Here is a 16370-nt window from a genome sequence, read left to right on the forward strand (position 1 = left end):
GGGTGGGCGAACCCAGTGTTGGGGGTAGGCCAACTACCAAATAAACAAATAGTTCCGCTGGTCAGTGCTTCGGACCACAACGCCATCGCCGCGGCTTAGTATCCCGCGTGTTAAACGGCCAGTCTCTTGCGCTGTGGTTTAGAAGCTTTCGTGTTCATCACTGTGAAAGCGCCGTTAGACGAGCCTGCAGCAAGCCCCACAAAACTGCGGCAGATTAGAAGCAGTGAAATTCAGTAAAAGGACACAATGCTATCGCAATGTCATCATGTAATGGTAATTAGGGACCTACAATTTTTTTGTCGCATGAAATGTACTGAACCGTGTTTACCTAACGCGCGGTACTTAACTATTGCAGAAATTCATCACATGTTTATTTTTCACAAACAATATACAAAGGAATATGGGAAGTTTTCAGGAAAGGACGAAAATTTGTTTTTCTCTTTTTATGTATTAGCCCGATTTTCAGTAATCGACCACTGCATGTACGGTCTGTGCAAAGAGAGACATTGACACCAGGGAGAAATGTCTCGAGAATTGCAGTCGTGAATACTGAAATACTTTGGCCCAGCATGCTATCGGACATTTCCACTTCAAGTCAGTAACGGGTTTTCGGCCATGCATAGGTTGAGGGAAGTTTTTTCGACTCAGTGCAAAACATAGAACTTCCGCAGGTGGCTTCCCAGGCCTTGCGAGAGGGGGTCTCACCGAGCGGGAGCACCGAGATGAGGATGGCAGCCAGGCCAGCGAGCAGCAGGAACGCCGCTTGCGACCTCCGGCGGCGGCAGTAGCGCACCAGCGGCATACTTATCAGGCCACCGGGGATCTCGCCCGCCGCCGACAGGGCGAAGTTCACGAACCGGCTGCCGCCAAGGTCGACCGAGGACAGCGTCGTGGCAAACAGAAGCAGGTTGTCGCAGAACCTGCGCCCCAGAAGCGGCGTTACTCTCCTAACAGAAGCACGTCTAGTAAGCATAAATGATGGCATATCCAGAGAAGCCGTGCCAGCCATGAATGCCAGCCTACAGTCCGCGTGAGCGGCAATCGATGCCAGTATCGCTACTATTTATAGGTGGCTCGAGAGAGAGAGAGATAGAAAGAGGAAGTATTTGCCGACCATGGCCCGGGTCACTGTCTCAGATCGGAAAGTCAAAACTCGTCCAAGACGTGGGCGATATGGGCCACGAGCAGTGGCCACAGTTTCTTAATTATGCTACAGTATTCTGCGGAGTGCAACAGGAGGCGCGGCCCAGCTCCCCCAAGAATAGGGTGCCTGGGTGGCTAGGAATCTACATTGGAGGTAGTGTGGGGACTGTGCGACACGTGGGGAAGTCCCATATGTGTGTGTGTTGTCAGGGTAGGCAACACGTACCTGAAATAGGGGGTGGCCATAGCGCTTGAGTGTGTGGCGGTTGCCCAGATCACATGGCGGGAATTTTTTTTGCGTCTTGTCTACTGAAAGTAGATTCGCGACGAGTAAGATTAGGAGGAGGGGGGAGCGGAAGTGTCCTAGTTCTTCCAGACTTTCTATTGAGTATTTTCTGTGCATAGCCTGCTCATCCTTGGGGTTGTAAGCATACGGCCCGCGGGGAGGGTTGCTCGGAGACCATGTGGCGAGCAAGGGCATGTGCCCGTTCGTTCCCTTCTATTCCCTGTTGACCGGGGACCCATTCCACAAGAACGTGCAGGTTTGGGTGCTGGTGAAAGCAGGTGTTTATCTGGGTTTCGATATGCCCCTGAAGCATGCTGCTGACGGAGTCACAGCGGTGCGTTGCGGATGTCTGTGCGCACTATGATGGTGTTTGTTTGGTGAGGGTGGTGAAGGAACGACTATGCGATTGCTTGTGCTTCAGCTGAGGAGGGATCAGGAACGCCGGTGTGATGACGGACTTCCGGATGGCTAGGGCCTACAGACGAAGTTATAGCGTTGGAGTCAGCGAAGTTTTCTCTCTGTAGTAGGTGTCATGGGATGGAGTCCTCAGGTGACATACTCTTGCTTCACAGCGTGCCTAATCCCTCTGCGAGCTCATGTTGCGGGGTATAGGCAGTATGGTGACACGGGGTAGATGGTACCATGGAGGTCGAAAATCGGGGATTGGTGGCAGGTGCGATGTGCTGTGTCCGAGTGTTTTCAGTATAGCCCCGCCTTGCCGGGAAGTCGTCAAGCGGTGGTGCTGAGCTTCATGATGCGCGGCTGTCTCCTCCTCTAGCGTGTTGCGTACGACGGTCTGTTGAACGATATATCTGCGCATAGGGGGGCTCTTAACTTCGTGCGTAAGCATTTGCGGATCGTTTTTTAATTTTTTATTGAGTTGAGCGACCGCACATGTGCTGTGTAGCTTGCGCGCTTGAATGCATGGTGCTTAAATGAGTTGATTGTTGGAAGGCGTATGCACATAGATCGCTTTTAGATTGTTGTAGAGATTTCGCCCGCGATGGCACGTGCCAGACCTCCCAATTTTCGTTAGACAACGTACAGAGTAGAAAGTCCGCAGCGTGCACCATTTACTTGCGTGAGTTTCACTTTCCCCACTCGTCCGGCTCAAATAATCATGCACTACGCTGTGCGTTTAGCCTCGCAGGAGCTCTTGGATTGTGCAGCCAAATGCCATTTAGTCTATTCACTGTTCGGAAGAGCCGCTCCTGTTGCTGTTTGTGAGCCCGGTACTAAGAACTTGTCTTTGTGTTCATACCAGCAATCGTAAGTTTTCAAAAAAGAAAAAAATATTATAACACAGGGCGCTCTGACATCGTTTCCTACAGAATAATCATTGCATAATAAAGAAATATACACGCTCGCGTGAGATTCTGTGATCGCTAAGCGCGTTCACCTCAACTGTGGAAACATTCTGCTCACAGTGAGCAAATGGGCGTTTTCAGCAGCATGATCATTAGCAGCATGATCATTTCATACAACTACCCTTTGTTTTTAATGAGAAAGCACTATTTTACTAGCAAAGTCCGAGGTATGTGTGAAGCATCAACCTCTGTCGTTTCACGGGCCGCCAGCGGCGGAGGCCTTGCGCAGCTGCACTGTCAACACACGGAACCGGCACCCCGGCACGGCTGCTGTAAGCGGCTGCCTATACGAAAAGAACCGGCACCCCCCCCCCCCCCCCCCCCCCCCTCCTCCCCGCTTGCGGCTGCCGATAGCGGCCGACGATGCGATATTGCACGTGGTTGCCTTTGAGGAAGTGTTGTCTCAAGTGCGTTCGCACGTCCTACTCGGTTCAACCATATGAAAACCCTGCCATTTTTTTTGGTCCCAAACTGCGCCCCATGCTAACAGGGCGTTGTGCAAAAAGTAGGCTGTTGAGGAAGGGCTCTTAAGGGGACGCGCACGGCTGGAAGCTTCCTTGGTGAGAACGAGCCTCAATCTGTTTAAATCTCGCCGTGCCACGTGAAAATTTTAGAAGCGCCCGATGAACTTTCCGCCCTCTACGCGTTCGTTGCAGCGAAGGCGTCTTTTGCTTTGCAGCTCTTTGTGTCGACGACAATGCAAGGGGTAAGGAATAATTGAAGATACACGCGTGAATCGCTGGATGCAACTGTGGGAGAAATTCATTCCAAACAATGGTAATAACATCCTTCTTTCAAACTCACTTGGATGGCATAGTCTCGCTCTGCCCACGCCGCAAAACACGCATGTGGCTTTTACCGATACATCCGGGTGGGTTCTCCAGCGCGGACACTGCTCAGGATGAAAAACGTGACGCGCATGCCTTACACGTAACAGAGTCCTCCATAGAAATTGAGAGCATGACCACATGCTACAATAGATCAGCATGGAGCAGAGACTGTATAGGCGAGCACGGACCTGTCTCCCACGTCTGGTGCTTTTTAATTACGAGACAAGTAACGCCGCAACAAGCCCTAGCAAAGATAGCTTCCCTCTGTCAAAAAAGAGGTTGCATAATTTCTCCAGCTGTGTGGCGAGGGGGAGGACTTAGTACGGAAGAGCCGGAGTATATAAGCTGCAGGATGGACCAGGGCTCAGCATCGGTTTTGCTCATCCTCAGGTGCGAAGGAATGATGAGGACGACCAACTTGCTGCATTGCTTGCATGTGTACATGCAAATATTCTTCACAGAATTTGGTCACTGCGGTCAGCATGAGAAAATTACAGCGGTATGTTCAGAGAAGGAAGTTAATCGATGTCCTGTGACCATTGATTGGTTGCAATGAAATGTTTTTTTTTTTGTTATATGCGGATGTGTAGCCGCCAAGGAATGCGGCTTATTTTCCCAGGAAACGGTTGACTAAGAAAATAAATAGCATATCCCACGAGGCGGAAAATGTCGCTTTCGCAAGTTTACAAAACAGCGAGTTTGAACCCCGCAAAAGAAAAGTAAAAGCTAGCGGAACCTGAATCTTTTTTTTTCAGTAATAATATGCACACTTACCTGTCTAATTCATTGAAAAAAAAAAACAACTTTGGCTCTTGCAATTCGCCGGAAAATAATCGCAGACATCACTCTAAAAATTGTCTTCCTAAAAGATTGTGTTTTCACGACAATAATGGGAGAAGACGGAATAGCAAATTTACGCTGAAATTTTTCCTCAGTATATAAATCGCTCCTTTCCACTACCGTCAGCGAAAAATGATGCTCCAAGATGCGTAAGTTTTTTGAAGCGAAAGCATCACTACGCCAGGTTTTCAAGAGGGTAGTGTAGTTCCGTTTATGACCTTGAAAAGCTTCAGAGGTCCAACCGCGGAGAAAAGTCCCGTAGGCAATAGTGCCGCGTATATGCCAAACCAAGATGGTGGACATCCCCTAATCTCTCCATGCTCAAGGTCAAAGTCAAATGATGAAGAGCTGGGCAACTTGCGATGCTGTATGACGGTGGCGTCATATAGAAGGAATTTGAGTAAACAAACAGATCAATCATGGAGATAGATACTCTGCTTGCCAACGGGGGCGGAGCCACCGTCTTTCACGTCAATACAGAGCTGTGTATATACTATTTACCAACGGTGAGCCGTGATAATTATTGTCCACGAATGTTGGACAGAGTCCTGCAAGTTCTCTTGCGTACAGTTTCTGAGAAAATTCGCATTCTTTCAATATTCCTGTACACTCGAGGTGATGAGGAATTTAGTAAACAGGGTGTTCAATTTTTTAGCGCAATTTCGCCCCTGTCCTTCAACAGACGTGATTTTGTCTGGTCCACACCAGTTGCTTTCCCCCTGTGCAATGCTTCTAGGCTTTCTTACTTCGTTACAGGTGCAATGTCCAATTTCTCAGCTCTACTATTTCTCCCAGTATCGTCCAGACTTCTTCGGCCAATATTTACATCTGTATAGAACTCCTCAGCTGCAATAACTATCTTATAAATATTGGTAATGACATTTCTATGCATGCCTCTTTAAGCATAAATCCGATTTTTGCTTATTAAAAATACATTATAAAAATACACAACGAACATGATTTAAAATACGCTTCCCGTACACTGAAACTGCCAAAAAAGCTACTGGAACTGCTCAAGTGTAGGATAATTTTATTTATTTATTTATTTATTTATTTATTTATTTATTTATTTATTTATTTATTTATTTATTTATTTGTTTATTTATTTATATACATAACCCCTCAGGGCCAGTGGCATTACCGAGGGGAAGTGGTTGATATACAAAAACAGAGAGAAAAATATGGTTGCTTACAAGGATGTTTAAATAGCATCGGAATATGCAATATTAGCTATTGCTAAGCAGAACTGCTCAGAATTTACAATGCCAGCAACTTCTGCGGGAAGGTGGTTCCAGTCACGTGAGGTTCGCAGCAGGAATGACTGCGAGAAGCACCTCGCGTTGCATGACACAATTTCGACTTCGTGATTATTTATTTATTTATTTATTTATTTATTTATTTATTTATTTATTTATTTATTTATTGTACCCTCAGGGCCAAAGGCATTACAGAGGGGAGTGGGTTGATTAGGATAAACAACAATGAAATAGAATACAGTTAAAATAGACATTACAAAATAAATTTGCTCCAGAATAAAACAAATAACAACATCCAGAAAACGTAAATAGTATAGAAACAAGGATACAATACAGTGGAAGCAGATATAGCACACAATCAACTTTCTTCAGAATGAACGATATTAGCTACAGCGTCATGAAAGATTCTATTATCAGCAATGGCTGCAATATCGGGAGGCGGTTCCATTCCACAGATGTGCGGGGAAGGTATGACTGAAAACAAGATTTTATGCGGCATGTTGGGATGCCAACTTTGTGCGGTGATCGATGCGACGTGAAATGTATTCGGGGGGTGACATGAAATAGTTGTGAAGCGCAACGTGATGATATAGCTTGTGAAATAGTGTTAGGCGACCAATTTTGCGGCGAGATTGTAACGGTGTGAGTGAGACGTTAGATTTCATGGCTGTGATGCTTGCCGCACGGCTGTAATTTGAAAGAATGAAGCGAAGGAAATTATTTTGGACTAATTCCATGGAATATGTGAAGTTTTCATGTGTAGGGTCCCATATTGATGCGGCGTATTCTAGGTTAGGACGTATGAGTGTTTTATAGAGGAGAAGTTTAAGGGATGAGGAAGCACCAGAGAAATTGCAACGTAAGTATCCTAACATGAGGTTAGCGTTATTAATCACGTAGTCAATATGAATAGAGCACGTTAAGTTTTGACTGATATGAATACCTAAGTACTTACATGCTTTTACCCAATCAAGAGGAGTGCCATCAAGATAATATGAAGGAAGAGCGTTAGATGTCCGGGAAACACGCAAAGCTTTACATTTATTAGTGTTTAATTTCATATTCCATGTAGTGCACCAGTTTGACACCAAATTAAGGTCTGACTGGAGAGTGTCAGTATCATTGATGTTATTTATTTCCCGAAATATTACACAATCGTCCGCAAAAAAAGGTGAATGTTAGAAGATATGGCAGAAGGAAGGTCCTTAATATAGATTAAGAATAGGAGTGGTCCAAAGACCGCTCTCTGTGGAACACCAGATAGCACGTTAGCAATCGGTGAATAAGTGTTATTAGCATGCACAAATTGCCAACGGTTTAGAAGGAAAGATTTAATCCTTTGGAAGACCTTAGGATATAGATTAAGATGACTCATTTTATGTAGTGGCAATTTATGGCATACTTTATCAAAGGCTTTGGAAAAGTTAAAAAAAAATGCAGTCAGCGCAAGATGAGTTGTCAAGTATGCGGTATAGCTTACCAGTAAAGGCAAGTAATTGAGTTTCACAGGAGTATGTTTGATGAAATCCATGTTGCGCAGGCGTGAAAAATGAATTCTCATCGAGAAAGGTAAAGACATTCTTGAAAATATGTTCTAGTAATTTGCAGCATGCGCTGGTGAGCGAAATGAGACGAAAGTTTTGAGGGCAGTCCTTACCACCGGACTTGTGTAGTGGAACCACCTTTCCCAATTTTCCAGTCGTTAGGAAGGCTTGCTGTGTCGAGTGACTGTTGAAAACGTTTGGTTAGTATAACCGAACTATAAGCACAAGTATTTTTTAGGAATTTAGCGCTAATCGCATCGGAACCAGGTGAAGAATCATTTTTTAAAGATTCAATTAATTTGGCTACACCAGGTGGATCGACAGTTATGGGTGGCATTGTCGGGAACCTGTGGTGCGGTATGAATGGAAGATTAACGCTTGAAATGGAGGAAAAGCTTTAAACGAATGTGTCATTCAGCACGGAAGCACAAAGATCATTACGGATAAGTTTACCGGAGGCGTCTTGTAGTCTAATTAATGGGTCGTTCGCAGAGTGTATAACGCGCCAAAATTTTTTAACACTCGTTTTCGTTTTCAATGCGGCGGGATACATTAATTGGCTGGGGGATGAGGTGATCACGCGAAGCGGGATGACGATACAGCTTGTGGAACAGGGCGAGACGAAACACTTTTCTACGCGAGGTCTCTGTTGCGAGGCAGTTATTATATTTCTTAGCAGTTATACTCTCTGTGCGGTTGTAGTTAGCAAGGATGAAACGTACAGAGTTGCATACTCGAGTTTAGGTCGTATTAGTGTTTTATAAAACAATAGTTTCAAATTCGAAGGAACATTAAAAAGTTGCGACGTAAGTATCCTAGCATGCGATTAGCATTTTTAATTATGTTCTCAGAATGAAGAGACCAATTAAGATTTGAAGTAATGTGAACGGCTCCGTATTTATATGACGACACTGATTCCAACGAAACGTTATCAATGTAGTAGTGAGGCGGGGCGGAAGCTTTTCTTGATACACGCATGACTTTGCATTTGTTAATATTTAGCTGCATCAGCCAATCTTTGCACCAGTTCTCTATTGTGTTATATCTGGCTGAAATATTGTAATTTCGTTAGCGTTGGTTATTTCTCTAAAAATGACGCAATCATCAGTGAATAGGTGAATATGAGAGTTCACAAGAGAGGGAAGAACATTAATGTAAATTAGAAGCAGTAGGGGTCCAAGAATTGAACCTTGGGGAACCCCGGAAGACATCTGGGTAAAACTGGAGTTAGAACCGTTACCAAAAACAAATTGTGGGTGACTAAGTAGAAAACATTCAATCCATTTCAATAACACTCAGTCAATATTGAGTTGTTTTAGTTTGTGAAATAAAAGTTTGCGACATACCTTGTAGTAAGCCGTTCAAAAGTCTAGAAATATACAGTCAGATAGTGATGATAGGTCTAGAATACGATGCAATGTATGCGTAAACGATATTAGCTGTGTTTCGCAAGAGTAAAATTTCCGGAAACCATGTTGCGCAGACGTAAAAAAGGAGGTATATTCGAGTAAGTTAACAAGGTTCCTGAATATTATATGTGCAAGAATTTTGCGCCAATTACTGGTATGGGATATGGGACGATAATGACCAGGGGATGCTTTGCTGCCGAATTTGTAGACTGGAACCACATTTCCGATTTTACACACAGTAGGTAGCGTTGATTGGTCAAGTGATTGCTGGAAAAGCTTGGTAAGTATAATGGAAGAAAAAGTTGAAGTACTTTTTAAGAACATTGGGTTAATGCAGTCGTAACCTGGAGCGGAATGAACACTGAATGCATCAATAAGCTTACCGACACCTGGAGTAGCAACAGCTATAGGTGGCATGGAAACCGAGTTGAAGTGGTGAGTTGTTACATCAGACATGGATGTAAAGTTGTCAGTGAATGCGCGGATCAGAATCGTGGCGCAAATGTCGGAAGGAGTGGGGTCGCCTGATAGGTCAGATAAGGCGATGCTGTCATCGGTGGAAGGATTAATGACCCGCTCGAATTTTTCACATTGGTCGTTAACATAGCGGGCAGAACATGCGAGTGGAAGTGCTTTTTAGCGTCTTTGAGCGCCTGAACATGCGTGCTGGAAGCCGCCGTATACGATGCCCAACGCTCACTAGTTGGCGAGAGCTTTGCGATGCGGTAGAGGCGTTTCTTTTTGTTAGATAAACGCTTATTGTGATTATTGTACCAGGGAGCGTTTGGGTGGGTGGTAACAGTGTGTTGAGGAATGTATTGTTCAGTGAGTTGGGAGACACTAGCTCTGAACATGCTCCAGTTAGTTTCAACACTGCAGTTATCAAAGCTGTCAAGGAACGCATCGATAAAAAGAGACAGCTCATTATTTATAGCCTGGAAATTTGCTTTGTTGTAGTCCCGTATATTTTTTTTCTTTCTGTTCGTATTCGGAGGGCCTAGGTTAATGTCAAATTGCATTAGCAAGTGGTCGCTGATGCCCGGCAGGTATGTAATAGGTGAGGCTATGTCAGATCGATTTGTCAAGATTAAATCTAGTGTATTCGCGCGCTGTCTGTTACTCTAGTTGCTTGTGCGCACAAGTGCACTAGCGAGAAAACTGAGCACACATCTAAAATTCGCGACCTTGAGAGGAGAACGGGGACATTAAAGGGGAGTCGGTATTCAATGTTATGTTCGAAAAATTGAAATCGCCGAATAAGAATAGTGGGGATGAAAGAAAGCGTGTTGCGACGATATTAATAGCATCGCAACGTTCGTCACCAAACGTAGGCGACGAGGAAGTTGGACGGTAGCATACGCCTATTAGAACTCTCAGGTGATTAAGAGTGAGCTCAGACCATACACACTAAACACGAATGACACGAGATGGGAGGTTTATCCGTGTTCGTCCGCTTTAAAACACCGCATCGCCAGACGAGAACACCGGTCAAACGGTGCAGATGATATCATAAACACCGAAGCAACACCAGCTAGAACTGACGGTGTGCTAACGAGGTCCGCAATCGTTCATCAGCCGTCTCTAACGGAGTGGTTGTCGCCATTCGGAAGTGTAGAAAAAAAAACTGTACGGTAACTGAGACCGAGCGAGGTCGAATTCCTGCTGCTGTTCAAAAGAACGCGCCAGTGGAACTGTGTACTTTTATCTGTTTCGCTTAGTTCCGGAACGAAGCAGCAAGTTTTGGTTGAGGTCGAGATGCAATCGACAGCAGGCGGCGCAAAGGATCAGAAGACGGCGAGAGAGTCGTGACTCGTGAGTGCGGACGCTGTGACCGAAGCGGCGTAGGCGCTAGGCCTAGCAGCGCCAGCGGGGCCGTCTCGGATTGCGTCGCAGAAGTGAGCGCGGCGGGTTGTCTGGAGCCTCTCTTGGAACGGATATCGTGAGCGGCGACTGTGAGTTTGCCGCTGCTGCTTTTCGATGCGCGACGGAGAAAGGGAAGATGGATGCTTAACCGAGTTCACCGAAGTGGGTATCGTAAACGACGGCTGAGCTTGCCCCTTGCTCTGGTTTGCGAACGGCGGTACGGCGCCGTTGTGAGCGAATTGAGACGAGCGCTGGCTTTGCCGCGCCCTTGGCCAGCGGGAGAGAAATTTCTACCTCGACACTGCTGCCCGGAAGGATATTTTTGAATCCCTGCCGTCTCACATCCGTCTCGCCGTCATGGTAAGTGATTTTGCGTCTTAAAAATCGTTGTACGATAAAGACGTGAGCAGGCTTGTGTGGAGCGCTGAAGCACTGTGCAGCGGAATGGAGCAAAATATTCGCGCAGTTTTCTTAACGACGCGCTGCCAGTGTATGGGTTGTTTTATATGACTATGCGCCAGCGCTTGAGCGCCTGCATTGTCAGTCAATCCCACTGCCTGCGTTATAAGTTCGCCTTCATTCCGCAAAGCCCGAACGAGCGCTCTGTACAAGTCTGCTTGCGTCAGCACTGAAGTACACCTGGCAAGCGGCTGTAGGTTTTCGGCATTGTTATTTTAGTGCCCTCCGAAGCATTTGTGTCATTGTAGTTTGGATATGTGCAGCATTTTTGGCCACTCTTAGTTTCATGCATGTTCGCAAAACGAGGTATGCGGCATCGCTATTAACATAAAAAAAATAAGGTCGCTTTTTCTAAAATGCCATGGTTCCCCACAAAAAACATAATTTTGCTTATCGTGCGCGTCGTAGCAAATTTATGAATGTGCTCAAAGCTTCTGAAGTGCATACTTGTATTCTGCCGTCATAGATTCGGCCACCACATTAAGAATTCCAATCTGATTATTTGTTGCTTTCAGTCAATGGCGCAATCTCTTTGTCACTGGAACACGAGTGAAAGCGAGAAAGACGGCTGTCAGTTCTTGCCTTATGCTCTGCGGTTTGTTGCGGCATAACGTCGATGGGTGCAGTACAAACGTGCTGTCACTATTCGTGAAAATATAACAGCTGCTTTAATTTCAAAGCATCGCATACTTCATTGCCTTGCTCACCTATCATTATTAGAGTAAGTAATTCGAACGACATACATTTTATTCATAATGATTTGTTTGGTATCAAACCTGACTGGACATTGTTCTATACAGGTTCTAATCTATGAATACCTCCAAGGTTGCATCAGTTTAATCTACAAGCAGTACCAAACAGTACAGAGTTAAGTCGCAAAGAAAGATGCCCCCTGCAACACTTGTAGGTATTTTTGTGCAAATTATTGGTGGGCATAGGCAGGAACTGAAATTTTTGTACAAAAATAGCAGCTCAGTATTTATCTGACGATCTGATGACTACCTTTTAGGCACAGAATTTACTCAAATTTAGTAATTGATGTCACGAGCCTTAGCAAAGCTTGGGTTTTGTGATTATTTATTTTAGAATGGGGCTGGCACGAAGCCCTGGTGTTTCGTTATATTGCAAAGAGGCGGGATGCAGACAGTGACAGTAAGGAGCGGCTGACCCCCAGGGGATTTTCGTTAAAATTCAGGCATAGTTACTTGTGCAAAAAAAAAAGAATAGTAGGAATAAGGAGCCAGTGTAACTGCTGCAACTATGCTCAGTTCTGAAAATAGAGTAATTTCATGACTACACCAGATACAGCGTACTGACACGCTGCTATTTTGGGATTTGCATTGCTACTGTCTCATTTTCATGCGTGTTTACTCCCACTCTTTTCAACTAACCAATAATCCAATGTTCAGACGGTTGTGGTTTCTTTAGACTTGCACGAAATTATGGAGAGGCAATCACCATTATTTGCTTTTGCGACTGTGGTTTTTTTCATTTTATTGACAAATGGTAATGAGGTCTGGATACGGTGCAGCTATTTTTTTATTTTCAGTTGGAAAAGAGTGTTTTGTGTTGTAGTCTTCGATGGCATCCAATCATTGTGGAGTGCTATTTCACAAGCTGTGTATAATGGCGATATACACTTTGAACAACACCATACCAGTTTTGTATTTTTAGGTCTTCATTATACACACGCAAATATGATTCATGGGGAGTACTGATTGTTGCTTCCCGGGCGGTTGTAGGTGCTCAAAATGTGATTCCCCAGAGAACATTTGCTTCTTCGATGCTCAGCAAAAATTCCTGTAGTCACCATATGTATCAAATGTCACGGATAAAGCAAGAGTGGTAGCTTTCGTGTGCAGCTGTACCTTTTAAAATACGCACTTTGTATCACACTTCCTTATGAGCAGTGGCTCACCATTGTTTCTTTAGCCCCTAGTTCGATTAGAGTTAGGCTGTTGCTGCACTGGTTGCAATTAAATGAGATTGAGCAGCTCAGTTGTCTTATAGCTAGAATATGGTTTTCAAATCTTTGGCAGGGTGGTCATTGCAGCATTTTGTTTAACTTTTGCATAGTTGTGGGGGCCCACTAAATGTGATCATGGCTCTAATGGACAAATCATATGTATAGTTGCACCTCTGTAATATGGACACTTTGGTTTCCAAGCAAAATTCTCGCAAAGTGATTCATCCATACTAACGAATCATGAATGAAAAAGTTTTGATACAAAACTTGTCACCAAGGTCTCCTGCACATAGTGGTGGGCAATGAAGTTGAAGCTAGACAGTGTTGATAGGTCCAAGTACATTAGCCTGGTTACCATTATCTTTAAAAATCGGTCAGTGACATGTTTGAACCTCGCATTTCTTTGACTTTATTCTTGAAAAAATTGGGTTGAGCATGGTTTTTCTATGTAAAATTTTTCCTTTTGAGGAGGGGAGACCACCCCCTCATGAATTCATCCCTAGGATAGTGTAGTCATAATGTGCATTATACTGAAATGCAACAGTATTATTTTGCACTTCTACAAGTGTTAGAAATGTCAGTGATATTTCGTTTTTAATTTTGCAGGGCCAAGCACTCACAGCATGACTCCTCACCTATCAAGGCGCAGTTTTCCTGTTCATTGGCCATCACCCTGTAGTGAAAACCTCATCGCTTCTGTGGGGATTTTGCTGTTCGCAGCCTTCTGGGTGTTCTGTTTGGAAAATCTAAAGAAGGCACTCTGTTTGCTGACTTTTCTTGAGAGTGCTTTTAGATATTTGTCTTAAAATAAACCACGCTTCGATGGTTTTGAGCTCATCAGTTTTTAAAAACCACTTCGTCTTTCCTTCACTGCGGCCTCTTCTATCTGCCTGTAGATGTTTTACATGTCTAGTTTTTTAGTACTGTTTGGAATACTGGTAGTGGAACACAAACTGTGCTGCTATAACTTATAAATGTTAACATGATAAAGTTGGCCAGAGCGAAGAAAAATGCAGACAATATCAGCATGAATCTGTGAGAACGCTGACGTATAGCCTTAGTCAAAAAGTACAGAGCCAGAGGGCTTGGCTTCTAAGCCGTGTAATAAGGCTTCTGAGCATCCATGGATGTCCAACATTCACGGTGGTCAGGGCAACATTTTCTGTACCTTCAAGAGATCTGGAATGCTAGCGATGCACAACAAGGCTCAGAAGCGAATTCCTTGGGCTCTAAACTTCGACAAATGCTGTACTCGCATTATGTGACAGCATGGAGACATGACAAACAGGAACAGCAACATTTCGTTGACCCTAAGAATCATCACCCCACTGGTTTCTTGTCCCTGCATGGGCTAGTCATGGTTTTTATCTTCTTGCATCTAGCTCGGACAGCTTCCTGGGAGCACTGTCAGCATTTTTTTTTTGTTTTTTAATGGACTTCCCATTCTGCCACATGACACATTTGCTAGCATTTATACATATCCTTTAATTAGAAAAAAATAATGGTGATAATGGATGTGGTGGAAAATTATGTTTTCAAACAAATATGTGCTTAGACACAGGTCTTCAGAAATTCAATTACAATTTAATCACAAAGTTACTAGTCCTTAGTTTGATCAGTTGCCATGGGAACTTTTCTGGAATTTTTCTTCACTTCGTCCTAAAGTGAAGGTGATGAATACCTTTCTCGCGATCAAAGAGAATACCTGTGTCCTGAGCACTTTGACCTTAGCCCATGTGTTTTTGCTTTGCTTGTAGTGCGCACAGTCACGTAATACCAGGTTGACTAATTCCTTGTGTTTCAACATGTCATTACTTGTTAGCTAGATTGAAAAGCATGTGTGCATGTGTTTCTGTATTCTAATTTTTTCCATATAAGTTATGAGTGCTGCATTTTATTTCCGACAGGCTCCTTCAAATGGGTGGCTTACATATCTTTCGGGGCACATAAACTTTCTGTAGATCATAGGCCTCCATATATTGAGTGTAAAGTTTTGTTTTGTGTTCTTTTTATGTGATTGTGTTAAATTGAATGTATTGTATACGTTTTCATCCTATGTGTTTCTCAAGAACAAACACAAACATTAGAGGTTGGATACCTGATATTTTACTGTAGATTTAGTGGGCTGCTTTAGGATGTCTGTTTAATTTCTTTTACTGTAGTTTGTGGGAAGCCTGCTAGATTCCCGCCGTGGCGTCTGCGCGGCATCCCGCGTCGCCCTCTTTCCCTTTCTCCCGCCTCGGGCGGCGGAGAGACGGCTGGTGGCTAATCGCTGTCATTCGGCAGCAGCTCCGCCCCCGGCTTCCCAAGGGCCTTTGCCATTGGTGACTTTTGGCGGGCATTCGGGACCCGTTTGGGGTGGTCGCGCAGAGCGCGACCGTCCGAGCGGAGCCCAGGGAGAGACCCCTACGAGACAGCGTAAGGTGGGTACGTTGCTGTTTGTCCGGGCCGGCCTCTGCCGTTCGGACCAGTTCATACTCGAGCTCGCCAGCGTGGGTCCTCGATCCGCCACGGCTCGAGCCTGTCCAGGGGTCCAACGACCTCTGACAGGCGCACCTTGCGTTGACTGCCCACTCTCTCTCGCAAACGGCCCAACGGCCGACACGAGAGAGATCACAGCACTGCCGCGGGGACAATCTCCTGCAGCGGCGTGCTAGCGGCGCGCATTTCTCTTGTTGCCCCGAGCGCGCACCGGAGCCTTGCTCTGAGCGCGCCCCGGGACGGGGTGACTGTTGAGTGTTTGTGTGTACCGCTGGAGGACGGCGTCAATAAACGTCTCCTTTGTGAACTTGGAGGCCTGTTTCTTGCGGCGAGTCGCTCTCCTCTCTGCAGAGGTTCAACGCTGCCGCAGCGGTGCCCCAGGGTGCGTGTGGTGACGGCTGATTGGGGCCCTTGGCTCGCGCGAAGCTCGAACCCGCGGTGGGTAGTGGCCAGTGCCTACTGAGAAACCTACAACTGGCGCCCAACGTGCTAAGTCACTAGCTCTTAGCCTTTGATAGCACATTTGCCGAGCAGGTCGCCTTGACGATCACGCTTGCGCACCATGTCTGCCACCTCCATCGGGGCACTCGGCAGCTACGTGTCGGCTCCCTTAGGAGTCGTAGCGTCCTTTGATCCGTTGGCGGCTGTTTCTTCGAATAGCCAAACACCGTGGTTGGTCGCGGCTCCCATTGGGGCATACGGCGCTACAAACCCCAACGTCGATCACGCAGCTCCCATTGGAGTTGTATCGGGAGCACCCTGCGGTGCACCCGTCAATCACATGCCTCCGCTGTGCGTGCTTTGCGCCCCGTGCGAAAGCGGTGCGTGCGACGCTGCCGCAACCAGCCGTCCTGCACAGCAGCAGCCGTGCCCCGCGAGCCGTCAATTCTGCTCTGGGAATGGTGAGGCGCTGGCCCGGCTCCCTT

The 16370-nt window shown here is 45.5% G+C and overlaps 1 protein-coding gene across 2 annotated transcripts in view; it reads right to left on the minus strand.

Annotated features, from left to right (window-relative positions):
• LOC144116042 (organic cation transporter protein-like) overlaps nucleotides 1-16370 on the minus strand; it is a 179748-nt gene that overhangs the window by 18725 nt on the left and 144653 nt on the right. For both annotated transcript variants that reach the window (XM_077650709.1, XM_077650708.1), the window contains exon 8: nucleotides 706-920. In XM_077650709.1, the coding sequence (XP_077506835.1) occupies nucleotides 706-920 (215 nt within the window). The remainder of the gene's footprint in view (nucleotides 1-705; nucleotides 921-16370) is intronic.

This window comes from Amblyomma americanum, chromosome 1, assembly GCF_052857255.1.
Source record: "Amblyomma americanum isolate KBUSLIRL-KWMA chromosome 1, ASM5285725v1, whole genome shotgun sequence".
NCBI classification, from domain to species: domain Eukaryota; kingdom Metazoa; phylum Arthropoda; class Arachnida; order Ixodida; family Ixodidae; genus Amblyomma; species Amblyomma americanum.